The 22,741-nt window shown below is 63.1% G+C and overlaps 1 protein-coding gene across 1 annotated transcript; it reads left to right on the top strand.

Annotated features, from left to right (window-relative positions):
- The first annotated feature begins 5 nt into the window (after window positions 1–5).
- Window positions 6–22,485, top strand: ULK1 (unc-51 like autophagy activating kinase 1). The gene is made up of 28 exons (XM_024566944.3): window positions 6–386; window positions 566–658; window positions 738–779; window positions 8,277–8,309; window positions 8,569–8,605; window positions 9,251–9,424; window positions 9,508–9,581; window positions 9,861–9,962; window positions 10,747–10,805; window positions 10,911–10,993; window positions 11,251–11,301; window positions 11,540–11,628; window positions 11,812–11,962; window positions 12,764–12,824; window positions 12,985–13,074; window positions 13,395–13,520; window positions 16,562–16,710; window positions 16,841–16,927; window positions 17,308–17,576; window positions 18,047–18,228; window positions 18,453–18,562; window positions 18,692–18,835; window positions 19,212–19,402; window positions 19,572–19,744; window positions 19,824–19,942; window positions 20,121–20,278; window positions 20,739–20,874; window positions 20,956–22,485. The coding sequence occupies exons 1-28, from the start codon at window positions 276–278 to the stop codon at window positions 21,006–21,008; spliced, it is 3,147 nt and encodes a 1,048-aa protein (XP_024422712.2). The 5' UTR covers window positions 6–275; the 3' UTR covers window positions 21,009–22,485.
- The last annotated feature ends 256 nt before the right edge of the window (window positions 22,486–22,741 follow it).

Genomic DNA, 22,741 nt, shown 5'->3' with positions numbered 1-22,741 from the left:
CGGGCGTCTCAGGTTCTGGGCCCCTGCGGCCGTGGCTCTTTTGTTTCCCTGCCCGGGCCAGAGCCGGAGTCGGAATTCCCGTTGGCATCGAGTCTGAATCCCAGTCGGAACCGGGTCGGAGACCGAGTCAGGACCGGATCGGGGAGGAGTGGGATCCGGATCAGCGGCAAGGCTGGGAGCGGGCCCGGCCTGCCTGATGGCGCGCGCCCCCAGCCCGCTGCCCCCGGCCCGCGCCGCCGCCTGAGCCCGGCCAGCCCGCTCGCCCGGCCCGCGCCATGGAGCCCGGCCGCGGCGGCCTGGAGATCGTGGGCAAGTTCGAGTTCTCGCGCAAGGACCTGATCGGGCACGGCGCCTTCGCAGTGGTCTTCAAGGGGCGCCACCGAGAGGTGAGGGCGGCGGGCACCTCTCACCTGAGCTCCCAGCCCCACGCCCCGGGGACCCCGTCACCCCTTCACCCCCACGCCCCGGGGATCCGTACTGCCCGGTCTCGTCCCGTGCTTTCGTGGACTAGGGGCGGCCTTAAAAGGGTTCTCGGCTTCTAAGAAACATCCCCCTGGGTTTTCAGAAGCACGATGTGGAGGTCGCGGTCAAGTGCATTAACAAAAAGAACCTCGCCAAGTCCCAGACGCTGCTGGGGAAGGAAATCAAGATCCTCAAGGTGAGCGGGCACTGGACGCAGGAGGGGAGAGGTGGTGGGTGAGCCGCCCGCTCACAGGAAACTTGGGTTTTTGTCCTAGGAATTGAAACATGAAAACATCGTGGCTCTGTACGACTTCCAGGTAAGGCTCGAGCTCTGGCTGCGCTGTGGTGGTGGTGGGGAGGGAGTGCTTGACAGCCTCAGGCCCGGGGCTCAAGTCCTAGGCCAGCCCAGCTCCAGAGAGACCCTGTTCAGTGATGGGTGGCCCTAGACTAGCGGCTTCTGTTTGAGGAAGGCACTGGGCCACTCCGTCTGGCCCGACCGGGACCTGGAGACCCTGTTGTCAGCCCGCTTCCTCTGGGCATGCTGGCGGAGTGCCCACCTTCCTGGGTTGCCTGACCCAGGAAGGGGGGGCAGGGGAGCGGGGGCCACAGGTCGTGGCAGGGGAGGTGGATGACGGTCACTGGCCAAGTGAGGCCTGGCTATAGCTTGGCCTGACCTGCTGGCCCTGACCAGAAGTGCTGTCATTGGCCCAGGCCCAGGGTAACCCTGCCGGCCTGGCCCACCTGTCTGGGCAGGCCTATTGTTTGTTGACATTACTCCAGGGCCAGGCATTGGCCAGTCTCTCCCTGCGTCAGACTGGGGGAGGGGAGGGGCCACAGGAGATTCCTGCTTGCTGGCGGTGGAACCAGCCACCCCTGGAGGGCAGGCGGGGCAGGAGGTGGTTGCCTGTTTCATGGGGCCCCCTCAGGCCTAGGTGGCCCTGAAGGCCACAGCTAGGTTCCCCCATGGCCTCCAGGGCGTGGCGATGGGGACCCGCCTCAGTAAGGCCCCGGGACCCTAGATGTCTAGTTTGGGGACTTGGGAACCTGAGGCGGCTGATCTTCGGGCCGAAGTGCTGACTAATGGTTTTGAAACCTGTTTACGGAGCCACAGGACCAGCCCCTGGCTGAGGGGAAGTTCCCAGCCAGGCTGTCTGTGTTTTGGTGGCCTCCTGCCTCCTCCCCTGTTCTCTCCTCCCCCTTCCACGCTGGGCTGTGGCCTTCGGGCTGTGGCATGGCTTGAGGTAACTTGGGGAGGGCTCAGATCTAGTGGGACAGTAGGTACCTGGCAGCCCACCATAGAGATGCCATGTCCTGGGGCCAAGAATGTGGCCCCTTTCCTGCTCCTCCTCCTCCTCCTCTGTCCCCTCCTCCCCTCCCCCTCGTCCTCCTCCTTCCCCTTCCCTATCCCGCTGGGCCATACACCTGGCCGTGGGCAGGCCACTTCTTCTGGGATTGGCAACCCTGCGGTGTCCCCCACAGGAAGTGCTTGGTAGCCAGCGTGGCCTCTCCCCTCTCTCCTCTGCCGTTGGGTGGTTCCCTGAGTCCTAGACCCCTGTCTTGGACCCAGGAAGAAAAACAAACATCTTTTAAAAATAGGTAATAAGTAATTTGGCTTAAAAAACAAATGAAGCGGTACAAAATGGGATGTGGGGAATGGTAACTCCTGGGCCTGTCCCTGTGGAGCCCCATCTGCCCCCAGAGGGACCACATCTGTGCCTACTGTTCCTGGATCCCTGCAGGGCGGCGCGGCAGGTGCCTTTTCCCCACCACACCTCCACCTCTGCTCTGCTTCTTGGAGGGTGCCTATCACTCCACGCAACCCTTTTAATCCATAGGTAATAAATTACAGCCCCTCCTCCCAAGAAAATTAGCCCCAATCCCTTCCATGAGGTTAACACCTGTAAGCCCAGAGGTTCAGAGCCCAGACCCAGCTCCAGTGCTGGCTGTGCCCCTTAGATGGGCTGTGTGTCCTTGGGCAACTGCCCCGGCCTCTCTGTGCCTCCATCTCTTCCTCTGAGACACAGACCATGGGGCCGTTTGGCCGAAGCTGGTCACAGGAAACACTGCGTGATGTTAACTGTCGTTTCGGTTGTGGCTGCAGCTCTGTGGTGGTCCCTCGTCCCTTGTCCCATAGCTGGCCTCGCCAGTCCCCCGCTGATGGGACGTGAGGGGCCCTGGCACGTTGTGGTGTGGCTGTGGCCGTCCTTGCACTCCCGGTGCCGTGTGTGCATCCCTAGGGTTGACTCCTGGAAGTGGGTTCCCTGGGTGGGAGGGACGTATGCTCTCATTCAGAGACACTTGCCAACTTGTGGTCCACAGAGGCCGGACCGTGGACACGCAGCAGTGCCGCCTGCAGGAGGGCTTGTCTCCCCACGTCCCCACCAGCTTGGTTCTGGACGCTCCTGGCGTCCCCCTGAGAGGTGGGCGGAAGCCTCTCTCAGACTGGTTTTCACGTGCGGGGGGCGGTGCAGCGTCTCCCGTGGCTGCCTGGGCATCTGCGCTGCTGTCCACCCTCCGCCTCGTTTGCCATTCACCGAGGCTGACAGTGCCATGGTCGATGGCCCAGGCCCTGCGCCCAGCTCCCCACTTACTCACCTGTGTGACCCTGGCCGGGCAAGTTGCTCAGCCCTTGGTGCCTTGGTGTCACCTGTGGAGTGGCCGTGGCGGCCACTTGGGTCACTGGGTTTGGCGCCTGGTCTGCGCCCCACTGTGTGTGGGAAGTGCTGTGTGGCCACCGTGGGCTGGGAGGAACTGTGTGTTCTGAGGGAAGCCCTTCTGGGTTAGGTGGCAGACTCTCCCCGTGGCTGTGTTTCGTCTGTTGAGGTGGTTTTGTTCTGTTGTCAGGCTGATGTGAGTGCCCGGAGCTGGGCCCCTGGGACTGTGCTCTGTTCTCAGGCCTCATACCTGGGGGGAGGTAGCTGGAGCCCCTGGCCTCCCACTGAGCAGAGTGCGTGGTCTCAGCCCATGTGCTGGGCAGTGTCTTCCAGCTCTTGCCCAGGGACAGTGGCCACCACTGGTTATAGGCTGTGCAGCTAGGACCAGCCCTGCCCCGTATGCCCTGGAAGGAGGGCTGATGGCCATGGGCCTGGCCCGCAGGGACCCCTCAGCTCCTGAGGCCGACACACCATCCAGAGCCCGCTGTGCTTGTGCGTGGCAGCTGGTAGAGGCCTCAGTCGAGGGACGAGTCCTCCTTACTTTGGGGCCTTGGGCACAGTGCTGACTCACGGGCCCCTGGCTCTCTTGGAGATGGGGCATCGTGAAGCAGGTCGGCCTGAGGGCAGGGCACAGGTGGCACTGAGGGCCCGAGGCAGGGGCCCGGGAGTAGGCCCAGGGTCCTGGCGGCTCTGGACCCTACAAGGTTGTGTTACTGTTTCTGCTACGTCTTTTGACTAAAAATTTTGAAGTTCAACGCACAGCAGACAAGGCGGAATGCAGGGTACAAAGGGCTCAGTGAAGTGGCTCCTGTGTCCCTGCTGCTGAGGTGAGAACTAGAGCCTGGTCAGCCCCAGGGACCCCCGCTCATCTGCCATGCCGCAGCCCTGTGTGCCCACCGCATGTCACCCTCAGTGTCATGGGAAGGCCGTGTCGTGAGCATCCCTAGGTGGTGCCCAGGACAGAGCTCCTGTGAGCACTGTGTCAAATCCGCAGCACAGCTGGAGCGTGGCTGGGGCAGGGGATCTTGCAGGGACACGCGGACTGTTTTCCACAGGGCTGCACCAGTTCATGCCTTGGGCTGTGAGAGGGCTGCCTGCTTCTCCTGGGGTGTGGGAGGAGGGCTGCAGGGGCAGGCCAGCCTGCCAGTCCCTGGGAGCTGCTGGCACCCCGGCAGCTGAAGGGGACTCCCCGAGGAAGGCCATGGCCCTTCCCCTCAGGGTGGGCCGGCGTCTCTTCCCTCAGGGAGCCAGGAGAGGCCAGCTGGGGGCAGGAGCAGCTCTGTCCCTGCTGGCCTGTGGCCTTTGCCACCTTCTGGAGCCAAGGTGGCCAGCTGCAAGGAGTTAACGAGGTTAGCACCTGCCTGCCCACTGGGCCAACCCCAGATCACCAGACAGTGGGCTCAGCAGGGGGGAGCAGGGATCCGATTAAGCAAAGCACCTCAGTGCCCCAGCTGGGCAGCCTCCTGTGTGCCCGAGGCCAGGGCCAGCCCTGCCCCAGGGCCCCTAGAGGCGAACGGGCTGCATCTCATGCCTTTAAAGGCTTTGCCTTGTTGGCCCTTCCTGGGGGTTGTCCGGGGGACTGGGCAGGACTCTAGGGCCAGCCCAGCTCTGCCCCTCCCTTGCGAGCTGCGTGACAAGGCCGGTGTCGCAGGCCCTCTCGCAGCTACTTCCTCTCCTCACCGGCCGCGCACCCTGCGCAGCGTGTGGGGTGCTGACCACGGCCCCAAGGGTGGGGCTGGGGTGTCAGCAGGGTCTGGTGGGCCCATGCCTGACCACATCCGTGTCCCCCTGTAATGGTGGACGAGAACCAGCCCCCCGAGGAGACCCTCCTGGGAGACGAGCCCTCTCTGGGACCCTGCCGTCACTGGGATGAAGTCTCGGTCCTTCAAGTGTCTGTACTGAGTCCAGAATGAGTCCCAGGGGGCTGGCTAGGTGCCCACTCAGGCCCCATTCAGTCTCCAGGGAAGCTTGTGAAAACCAAATTTAGCACTGGCGGGGGCAGGCGGAGGGGGGACCTGAGGCCTGTCTAGGTTCCGGGTGGGCAGTGGGCTGGGCCGGGCAAGGTCATGTTGACCTCTCCCTCCGAGCTGGGGGATCAGAGAGACGCTTCCCGGGGAGCGGTGGGGGACACCCAGCCAGGGGGTGCAGTGACCACACAGCCCAAGAGGGGCCCGGCTACGAAGCCTCCTGCTGAAGCACCCAGCTTCCCAGGGATGCTGCAGGCCTCCCATTCTCCCCACCTGGGCTGGGCTGGGCTTGGGTGGGTCAGGGGGTGGAGGGCACACTGCAGCTGTCTTGGGAGTGTCCTCGCTTATCTGGGCAGCACCCTGGGCCCCTGGGCTGGTGGGGTCAGCACCCCACCCTCTGAGGGCCTAGGTCACAGGCGGGAGATGGCCCCAGCTGGGAGGGACCTGTCCTGCGCTGTGCCCTCTCCCAGGGCGGGTCCTCCGGGGTCTCCCCAGGCCTGAATGCTGCGGTCTCTCCTCTGAGGCCACTGACCCTCCACACCCCAGACGTCCTGCTGGGCCCAGGGTGGGGAGCGCTCGAGGTCTCTGCTGAGTGACCCACTGGGGCTCACGGACAGAGGTCAGAGTGGGGAGGGCAGGCTGGACCCCCCCACCGCCCATGTGGCCAAGAACCTCAGGTCTCCTGCTCACTGAGGGGCTGTGTGGCCCTAGGAAATCTTCCGGATGGTCCCCTGGGGGTGACAAATGGTGACCTCTGCAGGGAGGGGTGAGGGTCTGGGCTGGGGGATTTCCAGGAGCAGCGAGCCAGCAGACCTGTGGGGCGGCCCGGTGCAGAAGCCCTGTGGCTTCTTGGGCACAAAGGGGACTGTTGTCACCCTGCTGCAGGGACCTCCTTTCTGGGGGAGGTCCTGGGTTCTGTGGGTGCCCCTGGATCTGGAGGCCATGATGCCTCCCATCCGGCAGCCCTCAAGCACTGTGGGTGCCCCTTCCAGTCCTGGTGAATGGCTCCGTGCGGGGGCTCACAGGGCTGGGCGCTGTGATTGCTATATTTTGCCTGCCTCTGTCCTTGTCACTTTGCCTGTCCCTGCCCATCCTGGCTTGGTAGGTGAGTTTGGGGCTTCCCTGGAGAGCTGACTGTTGGGAGGACCCACAAGAGCTGGGGGCGCCTTGGCCTGGTTCCCACTGCGCTGCCCCTCAGGCTGTGTGGCCAGGACCTGGGGCTCAGCCTCACTGAGTCCCTTAGAGCTCACTGCTGAGGCATAAATTTGGGAGCACGCTCAGCACCTTACTGGAGGTGGCCATGGTCAAGGTGACGGCCAGTTAGGGAGCAGGTGGCTTGGGTGTCTTGGTCCCCTGGGTTATTTCTGGGTCTTTGTCTCTGGCACCTCCCTCTGCCGGATCCTCTGTCTCCTTCTGACCCCGCCTGCACCCTGCTCCTGTAGCCTGGGTTCACCCCATGGGTGCCCCTGGGTTCACACATGGGTCGTGTGATGGGGGTAGTGGGTACCTGCACCTGTGTTATTGCTCCCCCACAGCTGGCCTGGAGGTGTGGGCTGACAGGTGGGGCTGGGGGCTCCCAGGCACTCTCTCTGCTGCCAGGCAGCCCGGCAGGGCTGAGATCTGCCTTTGTGGACGGAGCCCACCCCACCCTGGGTCTGCGTCCCTGCTGGGACATGCCCCAAGTGAAGGGCCTGTGAACACCAGGTGGGGCATGCTGGGGCAGGCCTGCCTGTCTCAGGGGCGCCCAGCTCAGCCCCATGGGGCTTCGGTGTCAGCCTTACACCCTGGGTATACCCCACATCTCAGCCTGCTCCCGGGGTGCCTCTACCCTGGACACACAACCCCTTCTGTTGGTGGGGCACAGGGGCTGAGTCTCACACAGCCTCTGGGAGCTCCGTGTCCCTGTGCTCGCCCTTGGCATGTGGGTGTGAGCCCAGGCCCTGAGCTCCTGGGGCCCCAGCAGGGGTCCGTGGTCCTGCCAGGTGGGGAGCAGGGGCATCCCTGGGGCCTGAGCGGGGTGGACCGTGGTGGCCCCACTGCTGGGCATCCACTCTCCCCTGAAGCCTGCCAAGAAATGTCCCTAATGTCATCCCCCCTTCCTTCCCCAGGACCCCAGGGGTCCTGGGTGCTTTGAGGGCTTCAGGGCCGCTCACAGGCCCCCTGACTGCAGGGGCTGGTACCAGCAGCTGCCTATGGAGCAGACACCCATGGTGATGGGCTTGGGCTATGTGCCGTGAGCCCAGAGCTGCTGGTGCTGACAGGGTTTGGGGCCTCCTTCCTACTGGCAGAGCCCTCTCAGGGAGGGAGACCCCACCTGGGGAAGAGCTGGGGGCCATCGGCAGGAGAATAGAGCGGCTCCCACCCTGCCTGCCTATTGGACGTGGCCCGTCGGGCCTCAGCTTACTGCCCGAGGCCTGGAGATGGTGGCCTCAAAGGGGAAGTGTCCTGTGGCCGGGGAGGCCTGTGAGTGGCGCAGGACTGTGGGGGTGGGGGGTTTGCCCCCAGGCCTGGGTGCTCGGCCTCTTCATCTCCTGGGGTGGGCTGAGCCGAGGGTGCTGGTGGTGCCCCGCAGCTGGCCTGGTGGTGCAGACCTCGAGGTCTAGGGGTGTCTTTGATTCTGGAGGCTGGAGCCCAGCAGTTTCCTCAGCCTGAGGTCAAGGCCTTCACACCCTGGCCATATCCCTTCTCCGTGGGCTCGGGTCTCCCCCTGAGTGGCTCTGCCCAGCCAGGATGCCTCATTCTGAACAGCAAGCTGAACCAAACCAAACCTCAGGGCCTGGTCTGGCCCTGACCTTGACAGAAACCTGGGCAACTGAGGGCCACTCCTGCAAGGTGGGGTCCTCACCCCATGCTGACACCTCTTGGGATCTTTGCCCCTTCCCCAGACTTGGCAAATGAATGTTCTGATTGGCTGCTGCTCCTGTCACTCAAGCAAAGGACCTGAAAACCAAAACACTAGAACCCGTTTGGCTGTCCGATGTCCTGTCTCCCAGCCACTAACCTCCTGGCCAAGCCCTGACACGCATGCCCCAGGGCATTGGGTGCATGTGCTCCCTGGCTGCCCCTGCCTGTGGCCCAGGTGGCATGCTCGGGGTGCTGGCTGCCCAGGTCCCACTGGGGCAAGACAGACTCTCCAGGGGCCTGCGGGGATGGGCCGCACCCCAGCACTCACTGCCGCTTCTGTGTCTTGCAGGAAATGGCCAACTCCGTCTATCTGGTCATGGAGGTGAGTCCCTGCAGGCCCGACCAGAAGGACCCTTGTCACTGGGGGTGGGGCAGGCCGCACTGCCTGGGCCATGTGCCCTGGGCACCCCAGTGGCCATGGCTGGTGCCTGAGGGGTGGAAGGTGCCGCTGTCACCTCTTCCAGCATGGGATGCAGGAGACGCCTGCCCTGGGGAGGGGAGAGGACACTGGGAGCCAGGCATGGGGTGGGGGGACTTGGGCAGCCCGCTCACTGACCAGGCCTGTTGCTGGTCTCTTACAGTACTGTAACGGCGGGGACCTGGCTGACTACCTGCACAGTGAGTGGTGCTGCATGCCCAGCAGCCTGTGAGGTGGACCAGCATGCACCAGCTGCCTGGGCCGGGTGGTGGCAGCCAGCTCTTCCATCCCTCTGGCTCCTCTGAGGGAGATGGAAGGGGGGCTGGTGTCCCCTCTTCAGAGACCCTCTGAGTGGCCTTTGGGCCTGTTCAGAGCACTCTGGGCCCCAGTACAGCCTGCTCACCACAGGGGGCGGGTCTCCCCCCGGGACTGCACCGCAGGCGGGGACACAGCCCCTTCTGTGTCCTACTGCTGGGGTTGGTTTGTTCAGCCCCTGGATCCTTGGGGGTCAGGTCCCAGGGCTCATTGCAAAGCTGCAGGCTGGGGACTTGTCCTGAGTAGGTGCTGAGGAGTGTCACAGGGAGACAGGAGCAGGTGGGCAGGGCAGCAACAAGGAGCTGTGGGTGGGAAGGTGCCACAGGTCAGGTCAGAGCTGGCTGGGTGGTGTGAGGGGACAGCCCAGGGCAGCCTCAGGGTGGATGGGCGCGTGTACCCGCGGTGCAAGTGATGCTGGGCAGGGAGCGGGTCCCATCATGGTTGGTGGCGGCCTGTCCAGCAGGGAGGTCCCTGTGGTCCCTGTGGCCCCACAGGGGGAGCTGCACCCCCTCAGCCCCATCTCCTCACAGCCATGCGGACGCTGAGCGAGGACACCATCCGGCTGTTCCTGCAGCAGATTGCAGGCGCCATGCGGCTTCTGCACAGTAAGGGCATCATCCACCGTGACCTGAAGCCCCAGAACATCCTGCTGTCCAACCCTGGCGGGCGCCGCGCCAACCCCAACAACATCCGTGTCAAGATCGGTGAGTCTGGGGCTGGTGGGGCCTGCAGGCACGGGGAAGCTGGGAGCCGCAGCTGCCCTGCTCACACATCTGTCCTCCCGCAGCCGACTTCGGCTTCGCCCGGTACCTGCAGAGCAACATGATGGCGGCCACGCTCTGTGGTTCCCCCATGTACATGGTAGGTGGGTGGCCCCCAGCCCTGCTGCCCACCCCCTATGTCCACAGCTGAGCCCTTCCTATGGCCCCTGAGGGGTGGGGGGCGGTGTGTTAGCCAGTATGGGTGTCCTGATGTTTCCCACCTCAGCTATGGTGATCAGCTGACACATGGCTGGCATCTGTCCTGATTGGCTGGTTCTTGGCTGGTGTCTTTTCTGATTGGCTGGCACCAGACTGGGTCAGTACACACTCAGTGTCCATTCTTGCCATGGCCGTGACCCGTATTTCTAACACCCTGCAGGCCCCTGAGGTCATCATGTCCCAGCACTACGACGGGAAGGCGGATCTGTGGAGCATCGGCACCATCGTGTACCAGTGCCTGACAGGGAAGGCTCCCTTCCAGGTGAGCGAGCCCCAGGTCGGAGATGGGCTGGCAGCCTAACCACGCCCTCCCTCTCTAGCACCAGGTGGCCTCCCAGCTGCACCTCTGCAGTCACTTCCAGGCCAAGGCCTGAGTGTCAGCTGGCTCTGGGGCACACCTGTGTGTCCATGGCATGCCTGAATCAAGTTCACAGCCTCCCTCCTGCCCGTTCTAATCCTGGTGTGACCCACTGAATGGCGTCAGGATCCCAAGCTCGGGTGCACCCCACGTTTGGAAAGCAGGGGCTTGCCCTGTGGTGGGACTCTGCCCTGTAGGCCTATGCATCCTGTAGTGGCCGCATGGACCACCGGGCAGCTCTTAGCTCTGTTGCCAGCTTGCCCAACACAGTCTCCCATTTCCTTCATGGTCCCCGCTGGCACAGCAGCCCCGGGAGGGTGGGCGCTGGCTTGATGCACCCCGACCTGTGCCTGGCACTCAGCAGCACTCAAGGAGGGACCAAATGAATAGCACGCACGTGCCAGGTCTTTCCCATGGTGCGCTGCCCAGGGGGAGGGCGGAGCTTTTCAGGTGTGGGGCACAGGTACCTGCCTAATTTCAAGAAGCAAACAACCAATTGCACCAGACGCCCGGAGTTGCCCAAGCCCAGCCGCCTCTTCATATAGAATGTAGCTGCGGGGCTGCCCTCCTTCGGTCCCCATGCTCCTCAGCCTGATGAGGGGAGGGCTGACCAGTGCCTGGAAGTGTGTAAAGGTGCACAGCCCTGTCCGGTGCCACTGGGGCCCTCACACCATTGTTTCCCCACCAGGCAAGCAGCCCTCAGGACCTCCGCCTCTTCTACGAGAAGAACAAGACCCTGGTGCCCGTGTGAGTCCCCTCCCCTGGCTGCATCCCCATCCCCTGCAGGCAGGCCCCCAGCCAGCATCCCCCGGCAGACCTTCAGGCTGACCTCTCTGTCCTCTGGCCCACCAGCATCCCCCGGGAGACCTCGGCCCCGCTGAGGCAGCTGCTGTTGGCCCTGCTGCAGCGCAATCACAGGGACCGGATGGACTTTGGTGAGGGCAGCCTGCAGCCCGTCCCCGCAGCACAGGCTGGGTGACCCGGTTTCCAGTGGGAACTGTGCTAGGAAAACCACACCTGGGGGGCAGGCGGGCCCGGGCCAGATGCGCTGGAGCCCAGCTCTGTCTGTGCCAGGCGTGGTGCCGGCTGGGCCAGGAGGCAAGGCCCGCTGGGCCTCGGTGAGGGGTGTCCATTCGCCCAGAAACCCCGGGGTCGGGGTCCTGAGGTCTGGCTCCCCCTTCACCTCCTGCAGATGAGTTTTTCCGTCACCCTTTCCTTGATGCCACCGCCTCCGTGAAGAAGTGTGAGTCCCCAAGGGCCCTGTGCCCCCATGCCCCACCCCCCCCCTTTCCCCTGGGCCGCAGCCCCTGCCTAGGGCATTGGGTGTCCGGGTCCTCAGCCCCCTCCAGCCTGGGTACAGCTGGTTGGGGGTGGGGGTGCCCTCCTCTTTGGTTCCTGGGTCCCTGTGTGCTGGGGGCAGCTGTCTGCAGCCCAGGCGGGGTCCACAGGGCGGAAGAGGTGCTGACCACCCACCCCCGCAGCCCCGCCTGTGCCTGTGCCCTCGTACCCGAGCTCCGGCTCCGGCAGCAGCTCCAGCAGCAGCTCCACCTCGCACCTGGCCTCCCCGCCGGTGAGTGCCCCGGGCGGGGGAGGTGGCAGCACACAGTGACTGCCCCTGTGGGGCCCAGGCCCAGCCTGCGTGTGGTGTCTCGACATTAAGGGGTGGTGTGGCCCCTGGGGAGAGGAATGGACAGGGCCCTGGGCAGCACCCGGCTCTGGGCAGAGTCTCAGCAGCCTCCTCTCTTGACCCCAGTCCCTGGGGGAGATGCAGCAGCTGCAGAAGACACTGACCTCCCCAGCCGATGCCGCCGGCTTCCTACAGGGCTCCCGGGACTCAGGTGGCAGCAGCAAGGACTCGTCCTGTGACACCGATGACTTTGTCATGGTCCCTGCGCAGTTTCCAGGTCGGGCCTCTGCGGTCTGGCGCCAGGGGCAGGGGGGCGTGGCCGATGTGTCGGGGGGTCTGTGTGCGTGGCAGCAGACCTATCTCCACCTGCGGGCCCTTGGTGGCTCTCAGTGGGCTTCTGGGAGCTAACCTGCCCAGTCAGCTTGGCCGCAGAGTCAAAACCAAGTCTTGCCCGTGGTCCATGGGTGGTTGGAGGACCCAGCCTCACCATCTGCACCCACCCTGCCTGATTCTCCTCTTAGCACCCACGTTTGGTGCCTCCTGTCATTTGGGCCTGGAGAACCTCTCCAGAGCACCTGCTCAGACCTCTGGGATGGGCCTGGCCCCCCACAGCTCTACCCTGGAGTCCTCAGTTCCTCTCACAGCCTGGACGCTGGCACTTCCCAGGCCGGGCTGGATCGGAGTGGGCTGGGTGTTCCTGGGGGCAGCGATGACCCAGGCTGAGCCTCGGGCTGCGCAAGGGGGCAGAGGGAAGACAGGCGGCTTTGGGGTCTGGGTCCTGCAGGGGGCCAGGCTCAGGCTAGTAGCTGTGGTGCCCGGTCTGCACTTGGCCGAAGGGTTGGGGGGGAGACAGGGACCCTAGAATCTCTCTCAAGAGCCCTGCTGTCCAGGCAGGCAGCGGGAGTTCCCAGGAGGAGTGACTGAAGTGGGGACATAGCGCTGGTCCCAGCATGGTGCCCGGCCCTGCCCAGGAAGAGACCTCCCCACCCTGTCTCCTGCGTGTGTGGTTGCAGGGGCCCTTGGGGGGCCCCAGTGGGGGAGGCAGCCTGGGCCCAGCCTTTCCTTCTCCTGCCCACAGGTGACCTGGTGGCTGAGGCAGCCGGTGGCAAGCCCGCACCGGACAGCCTGATGTGCAGCGGGTAAGCTCTGCTCAGCCCCTCCCTGGGAGAGGGAGGTGTGGGCCCCTGCCGGGGGTCAGGCAGCTGGGGAGGCCCAGGCTGCAGTACCCAAGCAGGGTGGGCCGGGAAGAGGCCAGGGCCTGTGCAGACTCTTGACCGCCCACCCACTCTGCCCTTCCAGGAGCTCATTGGTGGCCTCAGCTGGCCTGGAGAGCCACGGCCGGACCCCGTCTCCGTCCCCACCCTGCAGCAGCTCCCCCAGCCCCTCAGGGTGAGTAGATAGGGACTGGGAATGGGTCCCCCAGTGCTCGTGGGTAGTCCAGCAGAAGGGACTGGAGAAAGGGCATAATCCAAGGGGTGGGCGGCTGTAGGAACCACCAGGGGCCAGTGCCACCAGCATCCCTGGGCTTACGGGCAGGGTAGGCATCAGCCCCCAGTGCCCACAGGGCCTGCCATCCTCGCCCACCTTCTGCAGTGTGTCCCATGGCCAGCCCTGACCAGAAGCCCCTCGAGCACAGAGTGGCAGGGTGAGCTCCCAGCCATCCCAGCGCCCGATGCCAGTGACCCCTCCCTGTCCGTCTGCCCCCACAGCCGGGCCGGCCCCTTCTCCAGTAGCAGGTGCGGAGCATCTGTTCCCATCCCAGTGCCCACGCAGGTGCACAACTACCAGCGCATCGAGCAGAACCTGCAGTCGCCCACCCAGTACCAGACCCCACGGTGAGTGCAGGGCCCAGGGCCAGGCCTGGGTGGTAGTGAGCACCCCGCTGCTGCCCCTTGGACAGGTGCAAGCGGCCTGCACGCACCAAGGTGCAGGCTGTGCGTGGCGTGACGCAGACTAGCGTCCTAGGTTTACGACAGCTGTCTGCTAGATGCCAGTACAGCAGGGGTGTCCAACCATGGCCCACGGCCTGTGTGGGGCCCAGGATGGCTATGAATGTGGCCCAACACAAAATCGTACATTTACTTAAGACATGAGATTTTTTTTGGTATGATTACGTGCCGCAGTGACACATATGCTCTCGCCATTGGTACACGTGTGTGGCTTCAGTTTTACGGCGGTGTGCGGCTTTCGGCCTCTTCCCTTCCCAGCACAAGCATAGAGTTGACACGGTCAGATGTCACATGTGCTCGTGGTGACTCAGCGAGGCGGTGATTATCGATAACATTTCAACCTACCATTGCAACGTTAGGCGTTTGATGTTACTTAGGAGTCAGGTAAGCATCTCATCTGGTTACTGAAGGTACTCCACACCTCGGCAGCGCCGGGCACGTTGCCCACCATGGTTTACAATCAGCCGTCTGCCTCACCTGCAGCAGCAGCCGAGAGGGCTGTGGAAGGTCCCCAAACTTGCTTTCTGTTTTCCTGTCAATTAATGTTCAAAATAAAAGTAAGTAAAGTCCCTTACCTATTATGTTTTTAATCCCGACATGGCTTTTACGACGTCTTAGAAGAAAAATTACAGATGAGGGAAGATCATTCAATGAGAAGTGGACAGAGGATGCTTTTTTGTCGAGGCGGATAGTAAGGCACTCTGCTTCGTTTGCAGGAAATTTGTGCACGTTTTCAAAGACTATGATTTGAAAAGCATTATGTGCAAAAGCGTGCTGCCAATTCAATGCGTATGAAGGTTTGTGTTGTAAGGACAAAATGGGAGAACTGAAGAGAAGTCTGTTTTCTCAACAAAACGTTTTTCAGAAAGTTACGACTCGGGTGGATTCCACTGTAAAAGCTGGTTCCGTGGAAGCATGTTTAATGCAAAAAGACCGGAAGCATGTACTGATGGCGACGTTACGCGGCACCGCGGAGGGAGCGTGGCCGACAACATCTGCCCTGAAAAGAAGGGGGGTGTTTCTGACCCCAGTTAGTCTCACCAGACCGTAGCCAGGCGAGTTGCAGAAACTGGAGAATCTGTGGGAAGACGTTTGGAGGGTGAAGCTGCGGGTTTTCAGCTCTGTGTTTTGGCGACGGGTGTTCGCACCAACGCCACAGACATGGCTCGCTTGCCGTTTTCCTCAGAAGTGTTGATGGCGGATATGATGTCACTGAAGAAGTGGGTCTCGGTGCCACTCAAAGACACACCTGAGTCCACAGATGCACGTGAAGCAGTAAGAGATGCGTCAAAGCGATGTTCTCTGTCCGTGGTCAGCACGCCGGGTATGGGGGCTACTGCTGGCGCCCCCGGTGGTGTGGGTGCGAGGGGGGCTGGTACAGGTGGTAGGAGACGGTGCAGCTGCCGCCCAAACTGACATTCCACGGAGTGTCACCGCGTTGCACTCGAGGAAATTCATGCCAAAAGCTTTAAAAATGGATAATGTCGCGCGATCATCATCAAGACCGAATTTCGGAAGAGCCGAGGGACTGAATCAGCGCCGGCTCCAGGATTCCTTCCAAGCACTGATGCCGACTAGGGCGACGTCGTCCACTTTTCGGAAGTAAGGTGGCCGGGTCCAGGCCAGATGGTGAAAAGATGTTAAGACTTGTGACACGTTACCAAGTCATTTATGGTATCGAAACACAAATTCGTGCTGGAACTTGACGATGAGACCGGCTTACAGGTTGAGCATTTTTGGTGGATTTAACCACTCATTTAAATGAGTTACACATGCGTCTTCCAGGTGAGAACCAGCTTATCGATACCGTGTTTCTACCCGGAACAGCGCTCCAAATGAAACTGAAGTCCGGGCAAGCTCAAATGAAGGCAGACGATTTTATGCACTTCGACCCATTGGCTAAACACAGCCCTGTGAACCATGCAGCCTTGCTTTTTGATTTGATGCAAGAATTGGAAAACAGATTTCAAGCTTTCTGGGAAAAAATCAGTATTTTGCTCTATTTGTGGCTCCTTTTCAGTCAGTGTAGATATGTTGCCGGCCGATTTTCAGATGGAATGGGTAGAGCTGCGATCTGACATTCAACCTGAAGAGAAGTTTGGTCGGGTCTGTGTGCTGGACTGTTTATGGGTCCTGTCCTCCCAGAGACGCATGCCCCGCGCTGCACAGTCAGGAGTAAAATTAGAACCGAACTATCGGAGGGGCACCTTAGAACTCCCTGGGACTCGCGGCCACGTCTGTCAAACCAGACACTGGTGTGCCCGTCCCTCAGGTCCAGTGCCGCACACCCGCTCGTTTGACGCGGCCCCCTGTTACTTTTACAATAAGAGGTGTAAAACACGTCAGTGACATTTTGTCACTTAGATACGCACACTCCCTATGTTAGTGATCACACACTTGGGACCTGCTCAGTGATTTTGAAAGAGTATCGAAAAGGCCGCTGCATGACTAGGGTTGTTTATTATGTGAGGACTTTTTTGCTTCTCTGTGGTGGCGGGCATCACGGGAACTGTGCATGGGCCTTTCTCTTGCTCATCGGTTGTCGTTGGTGTTTGTGAAGTTAATGAGTGGCCCGAGACAAGTCTTCTTCCGTGTGGCCCAGAAATGCCAAAAGGTTGGACACCCCTGCTCCAGGTTTCTGACAGCTGTCTGCTAGATGTCAATAAAGTATGTGCGGTTGGCAAAACCCATATCGATTGTGGCGAATTCCAACAGAAGTCATGGGGGGGCACCTTTTCAGTAACTCACAGAAGGCCCTGTGGGCTAACGGTCGTCCTGGCAGACCCCTCGACCCTGGGCCTAACGGTGCCCCAGGGGACACCCTGGGGCTCCCCACCTTGCAGTTGTCCTCCATCTGGGAGGGTGAGGGGGATGAGCCGTCTGTCAGAGCTGTGGCCTCACTTCCTAGCTCTTGTTCATGTCCCCAGGTCCTCCGCTATCCGCAGGTCGGTCAGCACCAGCCCCCTGGGCTTTGCACGGGCCAGTCCATCACCCCCACCCCATGCTGAGCACGGAGTCGCCCTGGCCAGGAAGCTCTCCCTGGGTGGTGGCCGGCCCTACACGCCGTCTCCCCAAGGTGAGTCCTTGTCCCCCTGGTGGGTGCAGCCTCTGAACTGGGATGGGACTGGGCGTCTTTGCATGGATGGGCTGGGGGGGTGCCTGTCACCTCCACCAGGCACTGACCATGGCACCCTCTTTTGTTCAAGTTGGAACCATCCCCGAGCGCCTGGGCTGGAGTGGGGTGCCCTCCCCACAAGGAGCCGAGATGCGGGGTAGCAGGTCCCCTCGTCCAGGTAGGTGCGGCACCAGCCCCGGGGGTGATCATGGATTTGGGCAGGGGAGAGGAGCCCAGTCCCACGCCTGGGGTGGCTGTTTTTCTGCTCTCGAAGCCTTCACTCCACACAAGAGGAAGGCGGGTAGGAAGGGAGACAGCTGTGGGATCCCAGCCTCCCTGCACCTCCTGTCCACACTGTGTGACTTTGGGCGGGTGTCTCAGCTGCTCTGTGCCCGTCGCCTCGGGTGCACAGTGGAGTGCCGCCCCTCAGGTGGCCAAGAGGGTAAAGGGTGAAACGGATAGACTTGGGGGCTCTGCACACGCTCCCGGGTGGCAGGGTGGAGGAGCAGGCCCAGCAGCCCCCTGACCACAGTGACCGGGCCGCCCTGTCCTACCCAGGCTCCTCAGTGCCCGAGCACTCGCCCCGCACTGCTGGGCTGGGCAGCCGCCTGCACAGCGCTCCCAACCTGTCCGACCTGCACATCGTCCGCCCCAAGCTGCCCAAGCCCCCCACGGACCCTCTGGGGGCTGTGTTCGGCCACCCGCCGGCCAGCCCCCCGCAGCTGCCCCACGTGCTGCAGTCCTGCCGACCCCTGCGTGGCTCACCCAAGCTGCCCGACTTCCTGCAGCGGAACCCCCTGCCCCCGATCCTAGGCTCCCCTACCAAGGTAACAGGACCCTCGAGTTCCAGATGGTGGGCGAATGTCCATTTCTTCCCAGCCCCTGTGTCCACAGGACACAGGCCCCCAAATCCGGAGGCAGTGCCCTCAGTGCCAAGTCTTGCTGGTGGCTGTGTTCCTGGGACAGAGGCGGGTCCCCAAAGCCACAGCATCTGCTCTGTGGCCCTTAGCAGAGCAAGTGTCCCGACTCTGGCCCCGTGCCCCACAGCCCCAGGACGCCCAGGCCACCACCACCGGGAGACTGTTCAGTCTGTCTCCTGGACGCAGCGAGATGGGACCAGAACCTGCAGCCACCCTGCGCTGTTGCCATGTGGGCGTGGGCCCACATGCGTGTGTGTGCACACGAGAGTGTGCCCCGCGTGTGTGGCAGTGCCCTCCGGCCCAGAGTGGTGTGGCCGAGGCGTGGGGGCTGTGGGGCTCTGGGCCGGCTTTGCTCTCAGCACCCCCGCCTCCCCCAGGCCGTGCCGGCGTTCGACTTCCCCAAGACGCCCAGCTCCCAGAACCTGCTGACCCTCCTGGCCCGGCAGGGTGTGGTCATGACGCCCCCTCGGAACCGCACGCTGCCGGACCTCTCGGAGGCCAGTCCCTTCCAGGGCCCTGGCCTGCGGCCCACCGAGGACACCAAGGGCCCCTTTGGCAGGTGAGTGGACGCTCCCACCCCCGTGTTGTCGGTCACTCAGTCCCTCTGTGGCCCTTCTGGGTCTCTCTGTCTGCTTGTCCGTTGCGGTGACAGTGGCCACCCTGGGTAGGTGTGTGCAGCTCTGTGTCTGGTGGCCAATGGCTGGGGGAGCCAGTCACGGGGGCGGGCCAGCCTGCCTCTGGCCCCCCCGGAGGCTCATCGCAGCCCCTGCCCTCGCCCTGCAGGTCCCTCAGCACTGGCCGCCTCACCGATCTGCTCCTGAAGGCCGCATTTGGGACACAGGCCCCAGACTCGGGCAGTTCCGACAGCCTGCATGAGAAGCCCATGGAAATTGGTGCGCAGGGCCAGTGTAGGCTGTGGGGTTGGGGTGGGAGGGGGGGGTATGGGAGGGAGATGGTCAGCAGGAGGGAGATGGTCAGCAGGGGCCGGGAGAAGGCCTGAGCACCTCCTCTCACTCCCACAGCGCCCTCTGCTGGCTTCGGAGGGAACCTGCAGCCCGGCACACGTGCTGGGGGCGCCAGCAGCCCTTCCCCCGTGGTGTTCACTGTGGGCTCGCCCCCCAGTGGGGCCACACCACCCCAGGGCCCCCGTGCTAGGATGTTCTCAGGTGAGGACCGTCACAGTGCCCCTTGCAGGTGGGACAGTGCTGGGCGCCCAGGACACCAGCTCTGTGTCCAGCTGCCCTGGGATGGCCTTCCTCTTGGGGTCCGGAGTCCTGGGTGAGGGTTTTCCCCAGGCTCAGTTTAGGCTACAAAGACAGGCCCCCGCAGCCCTGCCTCCACACTCCGTGCCCCCCTGCAGCAAGCGGGGCCGGGGGGCAAGCCCCCCACTGTGGGCTCCGCTCAGGGGGACGGACGGAGTGTAGACTGAGGCCCAAGGCCCAGCCCATCCGGAGAGGGTGGGACTGGGGTTTGTGTCATGGAGTCCAGGGGACGGGGGAAGCAAGACCGCATCTTGAATCAGAACCCCCACCACCACCACAGTGGGCTCCTCCAGCTCCCTCAGCACGGCTGGCGCCTCCACCCGCCACCTGGCGTCTGGGGCCTGCAGCGAGGCCACCCCCGAGGCCCTGGCCCCTGGCCACTGCTGCAGCTTTGCCGACACTGTGGCTGCCAACCTGGAGGGGGCTGTGACCTTTGAGGCCCCTGACCTCCCCGAGGAGACACTCATGGAGGTGAGGGGGAGCTGGGGGTGCCCCGGGCTGGAGTTTGTGTGCCCTGGGGCAGGACGGGGTCCAGGGCAGTGTGGGCTCTGACCGGGGAGGGAGGGAGTGGAGCAGGGGCCCCTGGGGATCTGGCCCCTGGCCCCAGCGCCCCCTGAGCACTCCCGTCCAACCCCCACAGCAAGAGCACACGGAGATCCTGCACGGCCTGCGCTTCACGCTCGTCTTCGTCCAGCACGTCCTGGAGATCGCCGCCCTGAAGGGCAGTGCCAGCGAGGCAGCTGGGGGCCCTGAGTACCAGCTGCAGGAGAGCGTTGTGGCCGACCAGATCAGCATGCTGAGCCGAGAGTGGGGGTAGGCGTGCCTGGCGGGGCGCAGGGAGGCAGCCCGGGGCGTGGGGCCCCAGCCACCTGACACGCCTGCCTCCCGCCAGCTTCGCGGAGCAGTTGGTGCTTTACCTGAAGGTGGCCGAGCTGCTGTCCTCTGCCCTCCAGACCGCCATCGACCAGATCCGGGCTGGCAAGCTCTGCCTGTCCTCCACCGTGAAGCAGGGTGAGTATGGGCTCCCAAACCCCCCAGCCCTGGGAGCATGAAAATCCGGGACGAGGTCCAGGAGGGCAGGTGACCGTGGGGAGAGACGGTGAGAGCAGCAAGCCCAGTGGGGGAGCAGCAGTGTGTCCCGGCGCGTGGCTTGAGGCCAGCCTCAGCGCGGCCGACGTCCCCTGTGCAGTGGTGCGGAAGCTGAACGAGCTGTACAAGGCCAGCGTGCTGTCCTGCCAAGGCCTGAGTCTGCGCCTGCAGCGCTTCTTCCTGGACAAGCAGCGGCTCCTGGACCGCATCCAGAGCGTTACCGCCGAGAAGCTGATCTTCAGCCATGCGGTGCACACGGTATGGTCAGACCGCTCGGCTGGAGGTGGGATGTGGGACCATGCAGTCCCCAGTCACAGGTGGCCTGGGGCCCCTCCAGGCCCAGCAGGCTCCATGGCCCGGGCGCATCCCTGGCCACAGCCTCCCTGAAACTCAGTTTCCCCAACTGGTGGGGACAGGGCCTCCAAAGGGACCGGTACTGGTCCCTAGCCTGGAGGCCTGGTCTGCTCTTGTGGGGCCACTGAGCCTTTGGGGTCCTTCTGCCTCAAGAGAGCAGTCCGGAGGCAGTGCCTGTTTCTGAGACCATTGGTTTGCATAGTTAAAACACACACCAAACGGACGTTCTAGGAAAGTCTGCCTTCCCCCCAGGGGTGAGCCCTGACTGCCTTGGGGGGGGTGGCTGCTGGTCCGACCTGTAGCCCCTGGCTGCCCACGGCCGCACGGGCAGCTGTTTAGACGCCCCGTGCCTTGGGCCGCGCAGGTGCAGTCGGCCGCCCTGGACGAGATGTTCCACCGCCGGGAGGACTGCGTCCGGCGCTACCACAAGGCGCTGCTGCTCATGGAGGGGCTGCAGCCGCTGCTCTCCAGCCAGGCGGATGTGGAGAACGTCGCCAAGTGTGAGTGCCGGCTCGCCCGGGGAGGGGCAAGGGCGAAGGCAGGGGCAGCGCTCACTGGCCCTCCTCCCCACCTCCCCGCAGGCAAGCTGTGCATTGAGCGGAGACTCTCAGCCCTGCTGACCGGGCCTTGCTGACCGGCCTCTGTGCCTGACCTCTCGGGAGCCCGCCCGCCGGGCCCCAGCAGCCGGACCTTCTCCACGGATCCCGTGGTGGGCTGCTAGGGACAAGCCTGCCTCCTGGGGCCTGCTCCCAGTGCTGGGGGAGCACAGCCTCCCTGGCCTGCTTCCAGAGTCAGGTCCCCAGGCACGGCTGCTTCCTGGGCTCTGGCTGGCACTGGAGGGCCTGCACGGAACCTCAACCCAGGCCAGTCCCCTGGCTGCCTCCAGAGCAGATGGGGACATGTGAGCAACCCCCTACTCCAGCCATACAAGCTGGGACCCACTCAAGCCAAAGCCTCCAGACCAGCCCGGGGCCCGCCCAGGAAAAGGTGCAGGCTCCTGGCCCCTTTCTTACCCCGAGACCACCACCCAGCTTTGTGAATCACCGAGCACTTTACGCAGGCGGACGGGTGCCAGGACTGCGCACCCAGCCCTGGCTGCTGCACTAGAGGCGTGTGCACATGGCCATACACGCCACATACATACGTATAGAAAGAGCCCGCTGTGCCTGCTGCCCGGCCCTCGGGAGACACAGCGTCTCGTTTAAACGTTCTTTTAGGGACACACCGGATGACATGACGAGCTTCCTAAACCCAGAGTGGACGTGGCAGTCTTTCACACTTCACTTGTAAACTGTGTCTTATTTTTCTGCAGCTCTTTTTTTGTTTAAAGGAGAAAACTCGTGGGTGTTTAGTTACGACGTTTTGTTTTGGAAGGTGGGGGGACCCATGCAGGTTGGAGCGCCTGCATGGCTGGCCATCCCACTGTCCCTCCCAGTTGGGGCAGTGAGACCCCTGCTGAGAAGATGGTGAGCAGGTGAGGGGGCACGTTTTGTGCAAAAACCTCATCCAGCTTCCCCAGTAGGTTTTGATGTCAAATGCCTCCTCCCTTTCCCCCCACCAGGTCCTGGCCCCCATCAGAAGGGTCAGAGGGGTCAGGGAGGGCCAACTTCCTGGCTCCAGGGGGCTTCTCTGGTCTGCCCAGCTCTGCTCCGCCCCCTCAGGTGTGCCCCGGAGTGCGGAGGAAGCCTGGCGAGCCCAGGCACCTGGCCAGGGCTTTCGGGTCTGCACCACAGGCCCAGTCAGGCCTGTGTGTGTTTCTCTGCAATACTTGAATATCGCCCTGTGCTGGGACTTAGGAGCGGCCCGGTGACTTTATTTTCTCATCACCAGTGACGTTATATTTTTCTTGCTGCACAGGACACGTTCCTATTTATTGCTTTGTGGTTGGTGGGACTCCAGGTCTGCCCCGGGGGGCGGGGCCTGCTTCCCAGCCCCTCGTGCAGTGGCACCAGGTGTGTCCCCTGGGCCACCAGCCAATCATGCCCTCCGTGAGAGAGCACTTGGTTCTCAGTCCACTTCAAGAGGAATTTTGTGTGGCTCCCCTCCCCACCCCATGCCAGTTGTGTTAAATTGTGTAATATCCATTCAAGGAAATAAAATGTTGGAATTGTTGGGTTGGTGTTTGTCATTATCTCCAATCTGGCACCTGCTTTCTCATCCCTGCCCCCCCTTACCGCACCTGCTGCCCCAGCATCCTGCTCTCCTGCAGCAGCACCTGGGTTGGCCCTGCACACAGTCCGGCTCAGCTTGGGGAGCAAACCTCCAAGGCGCTGCTGGGGCTCTGTGGCTGGTCCCCTAACCATGTCCCAGCAGAATCTGCTTGCTGGGCCCTGGGGGACACCTGCCTCTCTGGGTTCTCCAGGGGTT

The sequence above is a fragment of the Desmodus rotundus genome, chromosome 7 (genome assembly GCF_022682495.2).
Source record: "Desmodus rotundus isolate HL8 chromosome 7, HLdesRot8A.1, whole genome shotgun sequence".
NCBI lineage: Eukaryota > Metazoa > Chordata > Mammalia > Chiroptera > Phyllostomidae > Desmodus > Desmodus rotundus.
The sequence above is the reverse complement of the archived record's forward strand: the minus strand, read 5'-3'. Positions and strand labels throughout refer to the sequence as shown.

Coding starts and splice junctions, on each gene's coding strand:
- ULK1 (XM_024566944.3), top strand. CDS start 276: ATGGAGCCCGGCCGCGGCGGCCTGGAGATCGTGGGCAAGTTCGAGTTC. Junction 9,582..9,860: donor GTGGTTCCCCCATGTACATG/GTAGGTGGGTGG, acceptor AACACCCTGCAG/GCCCCTGAGGTCATCATGTC. Junction 10,994..11,250: donor CAGGGACCGGATGGACTTTG/GTGAGGGCAGCC, acceptor CACCTCCTGCAG/ATGAGTTTTTCCGTCACCCT.